Source organism: Eublepharis macularius, chromosome 10, assembly GCF_028583425.1.
Source record: "Eublepharis macularius isolate TG4126 chromosome 10, MPM_Emac_v1.0, whole genome shotgun sequence".
NCBI classification, from domain to species: Eukaryota; Metazoa; Chordata; class Lepidosauria; order Squamata; family Eublepharidae; genus Eublepharis; species Eublepharis macularius.
This window is the reverse complement of record NC_072799.1, coordinates 24,133,357-24,149,301: the sequence shown is the minus strand read 5'-3', so window position 1 is coordinate 24,149,301 and position 15,945 is coordinate 24,133,357. Positions and strand designations below refer to the sequence as shown.

Genomic DNA, 15,945 nt, shown 5'->3' with positions numbered 1-15,945 from the left:
TGTCCCCACCTCGATTTGGAAGTAGCATAGCTTAGGCTGTATGCAGGTGTCATGCTGAGCTGTGTTTTGCACAATTGACACAAATGCAGATCGTTTGTCATGCTTCTGTCCTCCCCATGCTCTTTGTTCCTCTGCCACCCCTTCTTTGAAGCATGATAGTCATTCCTCCAGTTTCTCTTCAGGTCCTTGTAACATTTAACTGCAGCATTTCTGGGTGAACTAGAGCTTCTTTGATCCACACAAGTTAGGATTGCAGACCACAACTTAAACCTGGGTTAGAATCCCAGATTTATGGCGAGAAAATATCTGCATTGGGAGCCAAGCTACAAGTGACGCCTGACACAGGTTGGACACTTGTCAGCTTCCCTCAAGTTTTGATGGGAAATGTAGGCGTCCTGGTCTTGCAGCTGTAATGGAGAGCCAAGCGGTAAAACCAGGACGCCTACATTTCCCATCAAAACTTGAGGGAAGCTGACAAGTGCCCAACCTGTAGCTTGTAGCTTGGCGATGGGGAGCTGGAGTTGGTTTCAGACCAGCAAGAAAGAACAAGCTGCACTCATGACTGTGGCAGCAAATTGAATTTAGGTGACATCTGCCTGCAGCTTCAAAATATACTGTGCTTTTATGAAAAGTGTAAATTGGTATGTTGACCTCACAGAACGAGATACACAGAAGCAGTGAAAAAGATGCCTTAAACTGGAGCATGTAGTGTCAAAAAGTCTCTGTCAAGTTTAGGCTAGAAAAGAAGAGAGGCATCTCGAAGAATCAGCATTGCCTTGTAAGACGTACCTTTCTTCTGGATAGCTGTCTTTCAGGACAAAGAAGCGAGATGTTAGTTAATTCCGGTAAATTTAATTAGATTATAAATAGGCAGTAATGATAAAATTCAAGTCACGAAAAGCAATAACTGATTTTCATACAAATATAGTCATCATAAAATTGTTCTGAATTACTGAGAAAGTCCTTTTCCACAAAGACACTTTCAGATTAAGCCAGCCACCCACACACAAAGCTACAACAGAGTAAGCACCATTAGACTATTCAGTGTTTTCAATAGCATGGAACTGCCAAGGGTGGAGTTATTTGAATCACAGAATGTGCGTTCTTCTGGGTCATTTTTGAAGGGCCAGGAGATGACGGCTGAGGGGTACTTATTTCTGCATTGTGCAACCATTACAGACAACATCTGCTGGGTTATTGTGTGTAAAGTTATATATTCAGATGGGGACACCATAACATTAAAGACAGATGGTAAAACAAGTTATCATAAACAGTTATTACAATAAGTACCACATTGAAGTAATCGCTAATTTAACTTAGCAAGAGAGCAAAAAGAGTGGGCACTATAGTGACATTCGAGCATGCGCTTTAAAAACCTTATTGTATATAATAGGATCTGGTGACCTATACAGTAAGAAAGGGCAGAAATAAGACCTTTTTTCTGTGCTCTGATCGCATTCATTGGTTGGAAAGGGTTAACAAAGCAGTTGGCAGCTGTTGGCTCTGTTCTGAGCGCCAGTTTTTGGCTTCAAAACCCCAAATAGTAAAGAGCCAGGATATGTGAAGTGGGGCGGGGGGGGGGGGAGCTTCTCCATTAGCAGCCTCCCTACATCTCAGACTCTTGGGGGCAAGGCAAGCAGCAACCAGAGACAGGGCTTTTTGGGTGGTGGCTTCTCTCTCCCACATAGGTTTCCTTGGCATCTACTTTGATATCTTTGAGTTGCCAGGTGAAGATGATTTTATTGACAGTTGTGTTTAAGAGTCTGCTCTGTTTTTACTGCAAATGATGAGTACTGATATTGTGGGGGTTTAGTGACTCTTGGCTTATAAAGTTCTAAATTTCTGTGAAAAAATGTTTCTATTCCTTTTAAACCAGTGTGAGAGTGGATTGTTTGTTTTTGCTGCTGAAAGTTGGCATTTGATTGCTTTCTGTGCTTTTAGGCTCTTATGACTCGTTACAGCTAGTTAACTGATTCATTGTTTTATTGTCATTTTTAAGCTTTCTGTGAGCTGCTTCAAACAGATAACCCAAAATAAATGAGTATTTTCTAGTTATTGCAAACAAGGGATGAGCTAAACCTGCCTTTGCTTTTCCATACGATTTCTGTGCTTATGGGTTCTTGCCCCCCCCCCTTAAAAAAGAGTTTCTCAAACTGACATGAATTTATAACAGCAGGCTGGTTATTTGTGTTGTCATTTAACATGTGTGGCATTGCTGTTGGTGCCATAATTTCCCTTCTGTTGTGCTATTTCCTCTTGATGCACATTCACAACTGAGGACAGGAGAAGAATTTGTGAAGCTGTCACTTCAGCGGGGAAGACAGCGAGGTGGAGATCTCTTGTCTCCTTCTCCCTGATTAATGCCCCCCCTCACCCCCAGCATCTGGCGATGTTTAAGACAATAGAGGGCTGGGAAATGTATTTTCCCCCAGGGTGTCTGATATCTAGGCAGTCTAGGCTCCCAAGGACCCTAGCACCTTGAATGCTGTTGCAGTAGTATTCAAAGACCCCAGGAAAGGGAGGGAGAGTGGTAAGAAGAAATAGACTGAGATCTCCTTCCCTACCAGTATGATGCCCATTGATACTACCATGATCCGTGCAGTCCCAAGGAAGAAGAGAGAAGAAGAGGCAGACCTCTTTCCCTCCCTTTCTCCATACAGGGATTTCAGGCACAGCCTGGCAACCAGTGAGACTAGGGGGCAAGGACATGGGAGGACAGCTGTCAGCATTGGTGTGACATCACTTCTGGGGAAAACTCAGAAGTGACGCCAGTCCTCTTTAAGAATTGGCAGAAACTCTATGGAGCTAGGGGAAGCTGGCAACCCTGTCTCCATAATGGCAGCTGCAGTCACCAAACTTTTTTTTTTTGTTTGCAGTCACCAAACCTTAGGGCACAACATTTTTAAACAAATCTGTATAAACCTTTAAAAAAGTGAATTCAAGCCTTCTGTCCTATGTTTTGCCTGGTTAAATAATTCACCTAGGTTCCCATCTTCCATTTTTCCTTGCCTTTAACAATAGTAAGAACTACACCTAAGAATATAAAAGTTGTGATATATTTTGCCTTGACCTGAATAGTCCAGGTAGCCCAATCTCATCAGATCTCAGAAGCTAAGCAGGGTCAGCCCTGGTTAGTACTTGGATGAGATACCGCCAAGGAAATCTTGGGGTCTGCTACACAGGATCAAGCAATGGCAAACCACCTCTGAACATCTCTTGTCTTGAAAACCCCATGGGGGGGGGTTGCCATAAGTCAGCTGTGACTTGATGGCACAACAAAGGGGTATACTTTACAGTAACCAAGAAACAAGAGTAGTTTTGCTTGTGTTTTATCTGCCAAAAATGTGGCTTAGATCAGGCATAAGGTAAAACCATGCTTCAATTAAACTACCTGTGATTGTCTGAATATGGGCACCTGCGCTCATTATGGTTAGTAAGGTCCATAAAAATCAGAATCTGTAACTATGATTTGAAGTTGTTTTATTAACCAAGTTAGTCTCAACTAGTTTTGTGTAGTGTATAAACACAAACATGCTTCCTGGCTTATCTGGTGGCACCCTTGCATTGCACAGCCTTGGAGACACCAGAAAAGAATTAAGATAATTTGTTGAGACAAACCAGGATTTCAGCGAACATCTGGAAGCCAGATCTTAGTTTCACGAATTAGAATAAACCACGTTTTCATATTATGGCTGAACCCTCATAAGCACATGAGTCAGATCTAGTAAACTGCAGTAGACTGGATAGTAAAGAAATAATACATAAAACATTCCTGTTTCACATGGCCATAGCGGACCTAGAAGTGATGACAGCGACCTTAATTCCTAGCACAACCTTTAAAGAGAAGCTTTAAAAAGAAGCTCACACATCCATACTATTATTATGTTTCCTATTTATTATTATTTTTATTTAGAACATTTCAGTGCTGATTTTCTGCCTAAGACAGACCTTCAAGGCAATGAACAATCAAAAATACATTAAAATAAACTAAACATATATTTATTTATATATAAAACCTGCAATTAAAAACAAACAAGAAAGAGGGTTGGTGAGGATACACAAGATGAAACAGAAAAATCTTTCCCCACTGGCAGAAGACAATAATCAAGGGGGATATATGGCTCTCCCTAGGGAGGGAATGCCATAATTTTGGTCTCAGATTACCCCCAGCTTGTCTCGGATAACAGAGGCACCCATCTTCTACTAGTAGTCTGTTAGTAGTAGGGCCTGTCGAGACCTAGCAGCCACCATTTTTCTGTTGTCAATTAATCTTCTTATATTCATCTTCGTTCTTCTGTGCCTCCACACATGGGGACTGCGCAGGCGCAGGCCAGCCGCCGGAGAATTTTCCATAGCTTCTATAGCTCCGAAGGGGCCGTTCGTCGCGCGCCTCAGCGACCGTTTTCCCGCCCAAACGGTCACGTGCTCCTCCAGCGACCAACGGCCCCTTCCCTCAGTTCTCTTCTTGCCGCCGCTGGGAGAGAACGTTAGCTTCGTTGCTCTGCGCTTATTACTTGTGATTGATCTTCTGGTTATTTGGACATCGGTTTGGACTTCGGACTTCGCTTTTGGATACTGATTTGGACGGTAATTAACGGACGGTTTCTGACTCGGACTGGTTGACCTCTCTTATTTGCGCGCCCCTGAAGATGGCCTCAAAGGCGCTCTTCAAGCGTTGCCTGAAGTGCCATACTAAAATGGCACAGACCGATGGCCACGACCAGTGCCTTTTTTGTCTGGGGGAGACCCACAATGTGACCGCCTGTAAGATCTGTCAGGGGTTCACGCATAAGGCCCGTCAGGATCGGCAGGCCCGGCTGAATTCCTCCCTCTGGAAAGCGGTCATGTCAACAGCAACACCGCTGCCCTCCCCCAAGGCTGGCCCAAGCCCCTCTGTCGGAGGGCGCTCGAGGGCGGGTTCTGTGTCCTCCGCTCGGTCTGCACGCCCCGCAAGTGCCGCAGCGTCGAAGACAACCTCTCCAGCGCAGGGTTCGGCGAGGCCGCCCCGAAGCGCTTCTTCCACCGCGTCGGATCCGAGAGCTGCCGCCTCGGGACCGAAGATCGTGGTTCCGAGCCCTCGGTCGGAACCGACGACTGGGTCGATTCCGGTGGCTAAGCCGCGCTCGTCATCATCCAGGGCTGCGTCGGTACCGAGATCTTCTTCAGAGCCACCTGCAAAGAAGAAGAAGACCAAACACCGTCATCGCTCTCCACGCTCGGTTCCGACGGAGGAGGTCATCCTGATTCCACGCACTCCGTCTCCTCACCTGGGCTCTCCGGTTCCGGAGGATGTGCCGGACCCGGGCGCGTTCGAGGTTGTACCATCGGCACCTTCCCCAGTAGCTGATCCAGGCCCGCCTCCGAGTCGGCGGGATCGGTCGTCTTCTGGTCACCGCTCACCAGCAGCTGCTTCCAGTCGTGAGCGACGTCGGTCCGAGGAGGGGAGTGTCGGTTCCGGGCGATCGTTGGCCTCCCGTCATCGTCAAGCTTCGGATCTGCCTCCCGCTTTCCATTGCCAATGGGAAGGGGCTCCTGGTTTCGCGTACTCGGAACCGAGGCCCTCGACCTCTAGGCAGGCATGGTTCCCTCCGCCGGCCCGGGGAGAGGAATCGCACAGTTCCGAAGGGGAGGACGTCGGCAGCGTCGGAGAGTACGGTTCCGAGTCCTGTTCCGAACCTTCGCCAGACGACAACGTGGCGCCGAGCAGTAGTTCTCCATATGAAGATTTGAGAATCTACGCAGATCAGATGGCTCGGATGGCTCAAGCTTTGGAAATGGATATCTCCTCAGCTGTTCCCCAAACCAAGGACAAGCTGCTCAGGAGGGTCTATGCTGACAATCCTGCAACCGTCGGCTTCCCTATGCTTGAGGGGATAGAGGAAATTGTCGAGAAGGTGTGGAAGGTGCCCTGTGACCAACCTGCCACCTCGAGGAGGATTGAGCAGCTTTATAAGATTAAACAGGGCACCTGGCCATCATTGTTGAAGCACCCCCCGCCTTCATCGCTCGTCACGGAGGAGTTCCAGTCTCGCCGCTCTGGAGCACCCTCAGCGCCACCTGACAAGGAGGGGAGGAAGCTGGATGCCCTAGGTAGACGGCAGTATTCCATCGCGTCCCTAGGGTTGAGGATTGCCAACTACCAGACGATTATGGCTGGGTACCAACTCTACCTTTGGGAAAAGTTGGCATCCTATGTTGGCCTCCTCCCCCCTGAACAGAAGGCAGTGGTGTCGCTCCTGCAGACAGAAGCTGTCCGCCTGTCAAAACAACAGCTGAATGCAGGGAGCCATGCGGCCGACACGGCAGCTCGTGGGATGACTTCCGCCATCGTCCTCCGACGCCACTCATGGCTGCGGTCTACGGCCCTTTCCCAGGAAGTGAGGTCCCGGGTGGAAGGCTTACCTTTCGAAGGGGAATCACTGTTCTCCGCGTCCACCGATGAGGCCTTAAAGAAAAAGAAAGAGGACAGGCAGACGGCACGGTCCTTGGGCCTAGCTCCCACGGACAAACCCGCCTACAAGCCACGGTACGCTCCCAGGTACGGCCCTTACCACTACCAGGGCAGGTACCAGCAGCAGCGGCCGAGTTACCAACCATTCCCGGCTTATCAACAGCGGCACTACCCTCCTCAGCAACAGCCCAAGAGGCGTAGGCCGTTCAAACCTCGTTCCTCGCAGCCTCCGTCCCAACAGAAGGAGCAGCAGGGCCCGGGGAGGCAGTACTGACGGGTCAACCCAGCCGTACCACCGAACTTCTCGGACAGACTGAGGCCATTCCTCTCGGAGTGGGAGTCAATAACATCTGACTCATGGGTCTTAACTATTGTTGAGAAGGGGTACGGGCTGGAATTCATTGAACTGCCGAGATGCTGTTCACCGCTGACCGCTGTCAATAACACTATGGCCGAGCTGGACACTGAGATAACATCGCTCTTGGCCAAGGGAGCTATAGAGGAGGTGCCCTATGAAGGCTCTGTGAAGGGGTTCTTCTCCAGGTTCTTCCTAGTCCCCAAAAAGGACGGGGGGTTGCGTCCCATTCTGGACTTGCGAGGCCTTAATGCCTATTTGAGGGTGACTAAATTTAAAATGGTAACGTTGGCAACTGTGCTTGCCCTGCTCAGGAAGGGGGACTGGTTTGCGGTCCTGGATTTGAAGGACGCATATTTTCATGTGGGGATACGTGAGGAACATAGGAAATACCTGAGTTTTGTCTACCGGCAAAGGGTTTTTCGATACAAGGTGCTCCCCTTTGGCCTGTCCACTGCCCCACGGGTGTTCACTAAGTGTGTTGCTCCTGTGGTCTCCTTCCTTCGGGAGCAGGGTTGTTCAATTTTTCCGTACCTTGATGACTGGCTCATCGTGGCTGAGTCTGAGCCCAGATTAGCCCAGGACCTTGATCTGGTGCTTACCACATGCGACCGATTGGGCCTCGTGGTTAATCTAGAAAAATCTAAATTGGTTCCCAGTCGTACGGTCTCCTACATTGGTGCACTTCTGGACTCTGTAAAGGGTAAGGCTCTGCTCCCCCAGGAGAGGGCTAGGTCCCTAAAGGGTCTTGTGTCCATGTTTAAGAGGAACCGTTTTCAACCGGTACGCACTATCCAGTGCTTGCTGGGCCATATGGCTGCTGCTACTTCTGTAATCCCCCTCGCCAGGCTGCATTTGCGGCCTCTCCAGAACTGGTTTGTACGAAGGTATGATGCTTTTCAGCACCCTCCGTCCCTCAAGCTCTCCGTTCCTAGGAGCATACTGTCCTCGTTGGATTGGTGGCTGTCTGAGGGCAATTTATTTGGAGGTTTCCCTTTCGGTTATCAACATCCTGACATCACGGTGACCACTGATGCCTCTCTGGTGGGATGGGGGGCTTACTGTGGGGATGTCTGTGTCCAGGACGTCTGGACTGAAGGTGAAAGGGCGCTCCATATCAATGTTTTGGAACTAAGAGCCATTCGTTTTGCGCTTGTGTCCCTTACAGCTCTGCTGCGAAATCGTCACGTGTTGGTACAGACAGACAACACCACTGCCATGTACTACGTGAACCGGCAAGGGGGCACAGCGTCCATGACTCTCTGCCGGGAAGCCACGCTCACCTGGCAGTGGGCGGTCAAGAATGGCGTCACTCTGCGAGCCATACATGTGGCTGGGTCAGACAACGCTCGGGCGGACGCCCTGAGCAGGGTTATGTTGTTAGACCACGAATGGGAGCTCAACGACGGGTGCAGTGGGCTGATCTTCCAGATGTGGGGACACCCAGTTATAGATGTGTTCGCTACGGCGGCGAACGCCAAAGCCCAGACGTTCTGTTCCCGAGCAGGGAGCGATCCGCTCTCTATTGGGGATGCCTTCCTGTTTACGTGGAACCAGGGATTGCATTACATGTTTCCGCCCTTCCCCTTGATAGCCAAGGTCCTGTGCAAAATAGAGGAGGACAGGACAGACTGCATCTTAGTGGCTCCTTTTTGGCCAAGGCAAGTCTGGTTCCCAAGGCTCCTGCAGCTATCTCAGCGGACCTATGTGAGGCTGCCCCCTTGGCAGGATCTTTTGAGGAATGGGGACATTCTTCACCACGACCCCGGGAAGCTGCATCTGGCAGCTTGGCGGATCGTCCCTCCTCATTGAGTTTTTCTACACAGGTGGAACGGGTCCTCTTGAATGCCCACAAGCCATCTACCCGGCGCTCTTACGAGGCCAAGTGGCGGAGGTTTGAGACCTGGGCACGTGAGAAAGGGGTGGTGCCTACGGATAGCTCCCTAGGGCTGATTTTTGATTATTTGTGCCTCTTGAGGGACCAGGGATTAAGGGTTACCTCCCTCAAGGTTCACCTGGCAGCTATCTCTGCTACCCACTCTCGTGTTGATGGTAGCACGGTTTTTTCCCACCCAAAGTCCCGCCAGTTCCTTAAGGGAATGTTCAACCTCTACCCACCAGTGTCGCCTCCTGTACCACAATGGTCACTGTCTTTGGTGCTGGCACGGCTAATGTTGCCTCCCTTCGAGCCTTTGGCGACCTGCCCCTTGGACCTGCTGTCGTACAAGGTGGCATTCCTAGTGGCTATAACCTCTGCCAGGAGGGTCAGTGAGCTCTCTGCGCTACGGTCTGACCCCCCCTTCCTTTTATTCCATCCCAATAGGGTGGTATTGCGTCCCTGCCTGGGCTTCCTACCTAAGGTAGTGTCCACTTTTCATCTGTCGCAGGAGATATCGCTTCCTGCATTCTTTCCTCACCCCTCTTCCAAGGGGGAAAAGGCGCTGCACACTCTGGATTTGAAGAGGGCGCTAGCTTTCTATCTGGACAGGACAAAGGGCTTCAGAAAGTGTCCTCACCTGTTCGTGTGTTTTGGGGCCAAGGACAAGGGCAATAGGGCTTCCTCGCAGACTCTGTCCAGGTGGATTGTGACGGCCATTAGTAAGGCCTATTCCCTGGCTGGGGCGAGTTGCCCGCTGCAGGTTAGGGCCCATTCCACGCGGTCCCAGGCTGCCTCTTCGGCTCTCCTCCGGGGGGTTCCGTTGGCTAGCATCTGTAGGGCAGCCACCTGGTCCACGGCTGACACCTTTGTCAGGCATTATGCTGTAGATGTGGATACAGGGCGAGATGTGGCTGTGGCAAGGGCTGTATTGCATTCCCTTTTTTCCTAAGGGGTTCTGAGATGCTACGCTATCATGCTACAATTTTGTAGTTGTATGTTTTATATGTATATATGCTTATATATATATTTATTGAATATCTCCTTATACAAGTGTGTATATATGGGAGTATGTTGTATATATGTATAGTTGTGTATAGTTATATGTTGTTTACCCTTGTTGATGGTTCTTGTGTGATACAATAAAATTGTGTTGGACTTCACCCCACCTTCCTTATTGTGTGAAGCTTGGTACACTCCCATGTGTGGAGGCACAGAAGAACGAAGATGAAAACAGGGTTGACATACCTGTAACTTATGTTCATCGAGTTCTTCTGTGCTGACACACATCCCTCCCTCCTACCCCGCTGTGAATTCCAATGCACAATGCTGTGTGGGCTATAACAAATATTGGTGTCTATGCAGGTTGTGGTTATGTGTATTGGTTCAGCGGCGGCAAGGAGAACTGAGGGAAGGGGCCGTTGGTCGCTGGAGGAGCACGTGACCGTTTGGGCGGGAAAACGGTCGCTGAGGCGCGCGACGAACGGCCCCTTCGGAGCTATAGAAGCTATGGAAAATTCTCCGGCGGCTGGCCTGCGCCTGCGCAGTCCCCATGTGTGTCAGCACAGAAGAACTCGATGAACATAAGTTACAGGTATGTCAACCCTGTTTTCTGGGGCTTGGCCTGGGTGTTTGAGAGTATTAAATAGATTCAGATCCAGCACCGTAGAGTTACTCAAGCTGACACCGCACCAGGTCTGTCATGTAAATCAACAAGGCAGCTCTGAGAAAAATAAAGAAATTGACATTTAAAACGGATCCTTTTTATTGCTTTAGTAGTTCACAGACAACATTTGCTTTGCTTTTCCAGTCTGCTGATGTGATGGCCAAATTAATTTCCTTTCTTCTGCTGCAGATGTGAGATCCTGAAGTGATATGTTTTTATTGTTCTCCTCAACTTTAAATGTCAGGCATGATTTTCCTTCTAAGCATCTATGCGTGCAATCCTAAGCAGACCTATCTCCTTCTAATCACATTGACTTCAGTTTATTTAGAAGGGTGCAATTCTGCTTAAAATGACACTATGAGAGTATGTTTTAATACAGGTTTTAACAATAAACTCCAATCTCTACCTTTTTCATATCACTTTTTTGTATCATGTCATTCAGTTGTGGATGCTGTGAGGAAAAGGGTGTTGATCTCCGGAAAAAACAACAGCGAGGCAGAGGTCAGAGCGTTAGTTCTGGTACTGTGCTGTTTTGTTTTCTCGGATGACTGTTTTGACCTCAATTTCCCCATCCGCAAATGGGGGCAATTATGCTTTGTGAATTGATTTTGAATAGCACAGATGAGACACACAGCGCAACAGTGGTATCAGACTGCCCAATGATGTGGATCTATTTTTTTACTCGCTTTTTTGGTTTGTCAATATAGTTTCCCCAATGGGTTTGAAGTGTCTGTTCTGCTGTGACATTTCCTCTTGCAGAAAGATGAGCTTCGTTTATAGCCGTGTCCTTCAAAAAAAATATATGGACACAATCTTTGGGGATTTACATAGGTGACAGCAACCTGCAGGACCCCTTGCTGGTTGTGAATGAAGGCAGGCAGCCGCTGTCAGTTTTAAAAGGTTTAGGGCATCGGGCCTTAGTTGTAAGCAAGAGGGGCTTCTTACAGAACTCTTTGATCTTTTGAGAAAGGCTCCAATAGGTATCCAAAAGAGGTGCTCTTGTCACTTGTACTCCCTGACTCAGTTCCCCAACCTACAGTGCTGCTTGTGACAACTTTGGACTTTGTGGTGGGCTTAGTAGGCAGTGGCACTGAGGCATTCTGTGAGTGGTAGAAGTAGAGCCTCCTGCTTTGCTACAAATCAGTTGCCACTCAGAGAAGGCTCAGTTGGACCCCATGTCAGGTGTGCAGGGTGCTGATACAGCTGGCTGTGTGATGTCTGAAAGACCTTTAGTAAGGTGATAGATCACCTCCTTCCAATCATGCTTCTATCCTATCCTTTCCATGCCTTCGTCAGACGTGGAGAGCCAGTTTGGTGCAGTGGTTAAGAGTGTGGGACTCTAATCTGGAGAGCCGGGTTTGATTCCCCACTCCTCCACTTGAAGCCAGCTGGGAGACCTTGGGCTAGTCACAGTTCTCTGGAGCTCTCTGGAGCCCCACCCACCTCACAGGGTGTTTTATTGTGGGGATGATAATGACATACTTTGTAAACCGCTTTGATTGGGCATTAAGTTGTCCTGAAGGGTGGTATATAAATCGAATGTTGTCGTTGTTGGATCAACTACCAACTTGGCATGAGACTTCACTTTGTCATACTTGGTAATGAATACAGAGAAGCAGGTTGCCCTAACTCTGTCCTGTTTGGGGTTTGACCCCCCTCCCCCCTCTCTCTCTCCCCCTCTCCCTCTCCCCCTTCCTCTCCCTCTCCCTCTCTCCTTCTGTGGAATTGCTCTGATAAGCTTCCTCTGAATTTCAAAGAATAGAGGAATCCAAGGAGTGAAAAAGAACAGTTACTCCATTTTTATTTGCCTCTCCACAGAGACTGTGGATGCTGGGAGAAAGGTGTTTTTAGTGCTATTGGAATCACTGGAAAAGTGCAATCAGGTCTTCATTACTAACGTGATATGAGGGCATATGTATGTATGATGTATATTTAATACAGCCTGGACATGAATGGCCCAAGATAGCCTGATCTCATCAGCTCTTGGAAGCTCAGCTCTGATCAATACTTGGATGAGAGACCACCAGGCAAGTTCAGGGTTGTTTCACAGAGGAAGGCTGTGGAAAACCACCTCGAACATCTCTTGCCTTACAAACCCTACGGGGTCGCCATAAGTCAGCTGCAACTTGATGGCACTTTCCACCACCATACATTTAATATGGCACTGAGTACAATTTCCCAAAGATCCCTAAACTGTGGAACCTCAAAAATATGCACCCATGCCGCTGATGCCTTCAGTCTCTATGGACACAAGTAAAAATGGGGTGCAGGTTGAAATTGCTTGGACTGTGAATTAGACCTCACCCAGATCAGGCAGCAGTCCAGTGAGCAGTCTGAGGAGAGAAAGTAGTAGTGGGAGTAGCAGGGGCCAGGCTCAGTCAGAAAATACGTTCTAGTAGGAGTTTACAACCATACCTAGTATCTCCAACAGAACAAGGCTGGTAGAACAATGGTTGCTTAGCCCCATCCCCCCACCCCTCACCCCCAGCTTGCTGAACTCTGCACAGTGCAGTTGTCAGTTTATCTAGATCTGGCTTTTAGGACTACTTTTAAGCTTTAATGCTTCATGAACCCTTGGACCCTTGTTTTAGACTCTTTTTATGCCCTTGTATGTTACGTTGAATACCATTTCGGCAGAAAATTCAGCATAAAACTCCTCAAATAGCATTACCACCATACCAGGCATCATCATGGGATGACCTCAAGTAGAAATCCTGGGAAAGTCTGAGACCTTGGAGACCTTCAGCCAGTTTACGGTCACCATGCTATGCTAAATGGATGGTTTGGCTCTATATATGACATCTTTGTATTTTTATATATGCTATTTCATAACATTCAGTGTGCATAATATCCAGGAGACTGTTTCACCAAGCGCTTCTCTGTGGGTTTTGTTTCCTTCCCTGATAATGCTGCCCTGTTCTCCAAATGCAGGAACCTACTGGCATTGAATACCCACTCATGGACCCAGCGAGCACCATCACCACCATTGTAGGACCTTGTGCATTCAGTATTCCCCTCCCAATCAGACAGAAGCTCTGCAGCAGCCTAGATGCTCCTCAGACAAGAGGTCATGACTGGAGGATGCTGGCCCACAAACTAAAATTGGACAGGTGAGTAAGCATGTTGTCCACATGTGCTGCGCACTGAATGTGTGTGTCACCAGCGCAAGGCAAATTCTTCTGTAACTTGTTCTGCCTAATTCCCATGGAAATGACCTCTTGCACAGATCCGTTCATCTCAAAGAAGCTTGCACTAGAAGTCAAATATGGAAATCAATTGTGGTGGAATGAGTGTGATGTAAGCACATCCACTGGGTCTTTTGACACACATGGCATTGTGGTTACACAGGCAAGGTTCTTACAAAGGAGTACAAGGGACAGATCTCCCCACTTTCTAACAGCGTGCTTACCAGTAGTATAGTTCTAAGAGATATTAGTTGTTATGAGTTCAAGCGAGGGAGGTCGTGGATAGGATTAGGATGAGGCCAATGCGGTGACTGCCGAGGCCCCTGTGTCCTTCCAGGCAGGGAGGCAGCAGGTGCCATGCCAATACGGAGAACTATGGAACACTGGCATGTCTGCAGAATACTCCATTTCTGCTGCCTCAAGCAAAAGTTGCCAGTAGGGACACGGCTGCCTCTCCCTCTTCGCTGCTGCTCAGTAGCGACAGCTGAATACTTGGATTTTTCTTTCCACTCTTGCTAGTAACAAGTCATTTGCTCTGTAGGCTGTCAGTTTTGATGGAGCAGAGGACTGGAATCAGTGGGACTAATGTGAATGGCAGCTGTTCTTAACAAAAACCCCTCTCCTGTTGCAGGTACCTCAATTACTTTGCTACAAAATCAAGCCCTACCGGCGTGATCCTAGACCTTTGGGAAGCCCAGAATTTCCCTGATGGGAACCTGAGCATGCTGGCCGCTGTCCTGGAAGAGATGGGAAGACATGAGACAGTTGTTTCTTTGGCAGCAGAAGGGAAGTACTGAGGCAACCTCAGGACGAGAAGGAAGGAATGTTAACCATGTCAGCTGTGACTAACTCCACCTGAGCATCCCAGACCAATGCATTTCATAACAAGAGGCATTCCAGAGGGAAGAGACAAAATCCTGACTTTTCACGTGCATTCTCCTTGTACATTATCACAGGATTTGAAAGAAAGAATTCATTCAAAGTTGTTACCTTGATAATATAATTCAATCTAACATTCCTCTCAGCTTGGCTGTACACTGCTTGGTACAGGATTTTACAGTTTCCTAGGAAACGCTTTTTATTGCTATCCAGATATATGGATAAACTTTCGTAACAATCCCAGTTTCTATGAACATTGTTTACATCAAATCCTGGGCAGCGGGAAGTAAAAGACTGTCCATGGCTTTCTTTTTATATTTTTTCTTCTTTTTGTTGAAAGCCATCCTAGACCAAGCCATGGACAAAGCAGGGTTGTGGCTTCTTTCAGATAAATCAGTTCCCAACACTCATTTCAGACCCATTTCAGGGTTGCAAATCTGTCCATCAGATGTCTTAAACTAATCCTCCAGTCACCAGCCTGGTTTTTCAATTGAGTCATTAAGCCAGAACTTTATAACGCCTGCATCTGGCAAGGAGATAATGTTGATGGTCAGCAGGAGTGCACATACCTCTCCCCTACCTTCCCCAGGGATGCCTGCGTTCCTGGGTGGCTTAAACTGCAGGGATTTTCCTCCCCTGTTCACAACATACCCTGCCTCCATCATCAAAACGTGTGTGTATGTGATATGCAATTTGGCGTGGTTTGTACAACAGAACCGTACCAAAAAAAATTGCTTGTATGATTATTTACTAAATAGTATCTAGTGTGAGGAGTATTATATTTCTTCTTATTATTACTATTATTTTTGCTTTCCAGCTTTATCCACAGCATTAATCATTTGAGCAATGGCAGCACCCTTGGGATTTTCTTGTGGGGTCTTCTCCATTTCTTCTCTACGGAGGATGTTCCTTTGTTCAAGCCCTGCAGCTCATCCTAGATCCAGTGCCACTGACCTGTTGAATGAGTAGGAATCAGGCCATGAGCCTTTCTCATGAGCACGCTTGTCTTCACTGCTGGATCATAAGGCACTCGTGCTGATAAGAAACCTCAACCTGTGCTGGCCGTTTCATTTAGAGGTGATTCCCAGCAGGGCTGGTGTTGGCTTCCCTTTCTGTTTGCTGCAATCAGCTAGGCTTCATAGGACTGATTTGCCATCTATTAGGGGCACCTCACATCGCCACTTTGAGAGTTGCAGTTTTACATCGCTCTCTTTACAGGGAAGTTTATCCAAAATACCTGTCCCAATTCAAAAGAGACTTGGAAGCTGTAAGGGGCTGCAAATGGGATTCAATATATTGGCTCAGTATATTGTTTCCTGTTTAATGTATTGCAGAGTTTAGAGGAAGGAAGCCTGCCTGTGTGGTACCCATTTTTACCTAAGAGGTATGTTGGACGTTTAAAAGCAGAGAATAACTGTGCAAGGCCACAAATAATGCTCAGGATTCCAGGACAAAATGGGGGATCTAGCGTAAGATTGTGTGTCTGGAAGGCAACAGTGGGATCCCATCTGGGCTTGCGTGTGCAGAACTGGT

At 48.0% G+C, this 15,945-nt stretch overlaps 1 protein-coding gene across 3 annotated transcripts in view; it reads left to right on the top strand.

Annotated features, from left to right (window-relative positions):
• Window positions 1-15,182, top strand: part of UNC5C (unc-5 netrin receptor C) — a 435,854-nt gene extending 420,672 nt beyond the window's left edge. For all 3 annotated transcript variants that reach the window (XM_054990553.1, XM_054990551.1, XM_054990552.1), the window contains 2 exons: window positions 13,280-13,458; window positions 14,165-15,182. In XM_054990553.1, coding sequence (XP_054846528.1) covers window positions 13,280-13,458; window positions 14,165-14,330 — 345 coding nt within the window. In that variant the 3' untranslated portion in view covers window positions 14,331-15,182. The remainder of the gene's footprint in view (window positions 1-13,279; window positions 13,459-14,164) is intronic.
• Window positions 15,183-15,945: the final 763 nt, after the last annotated feature.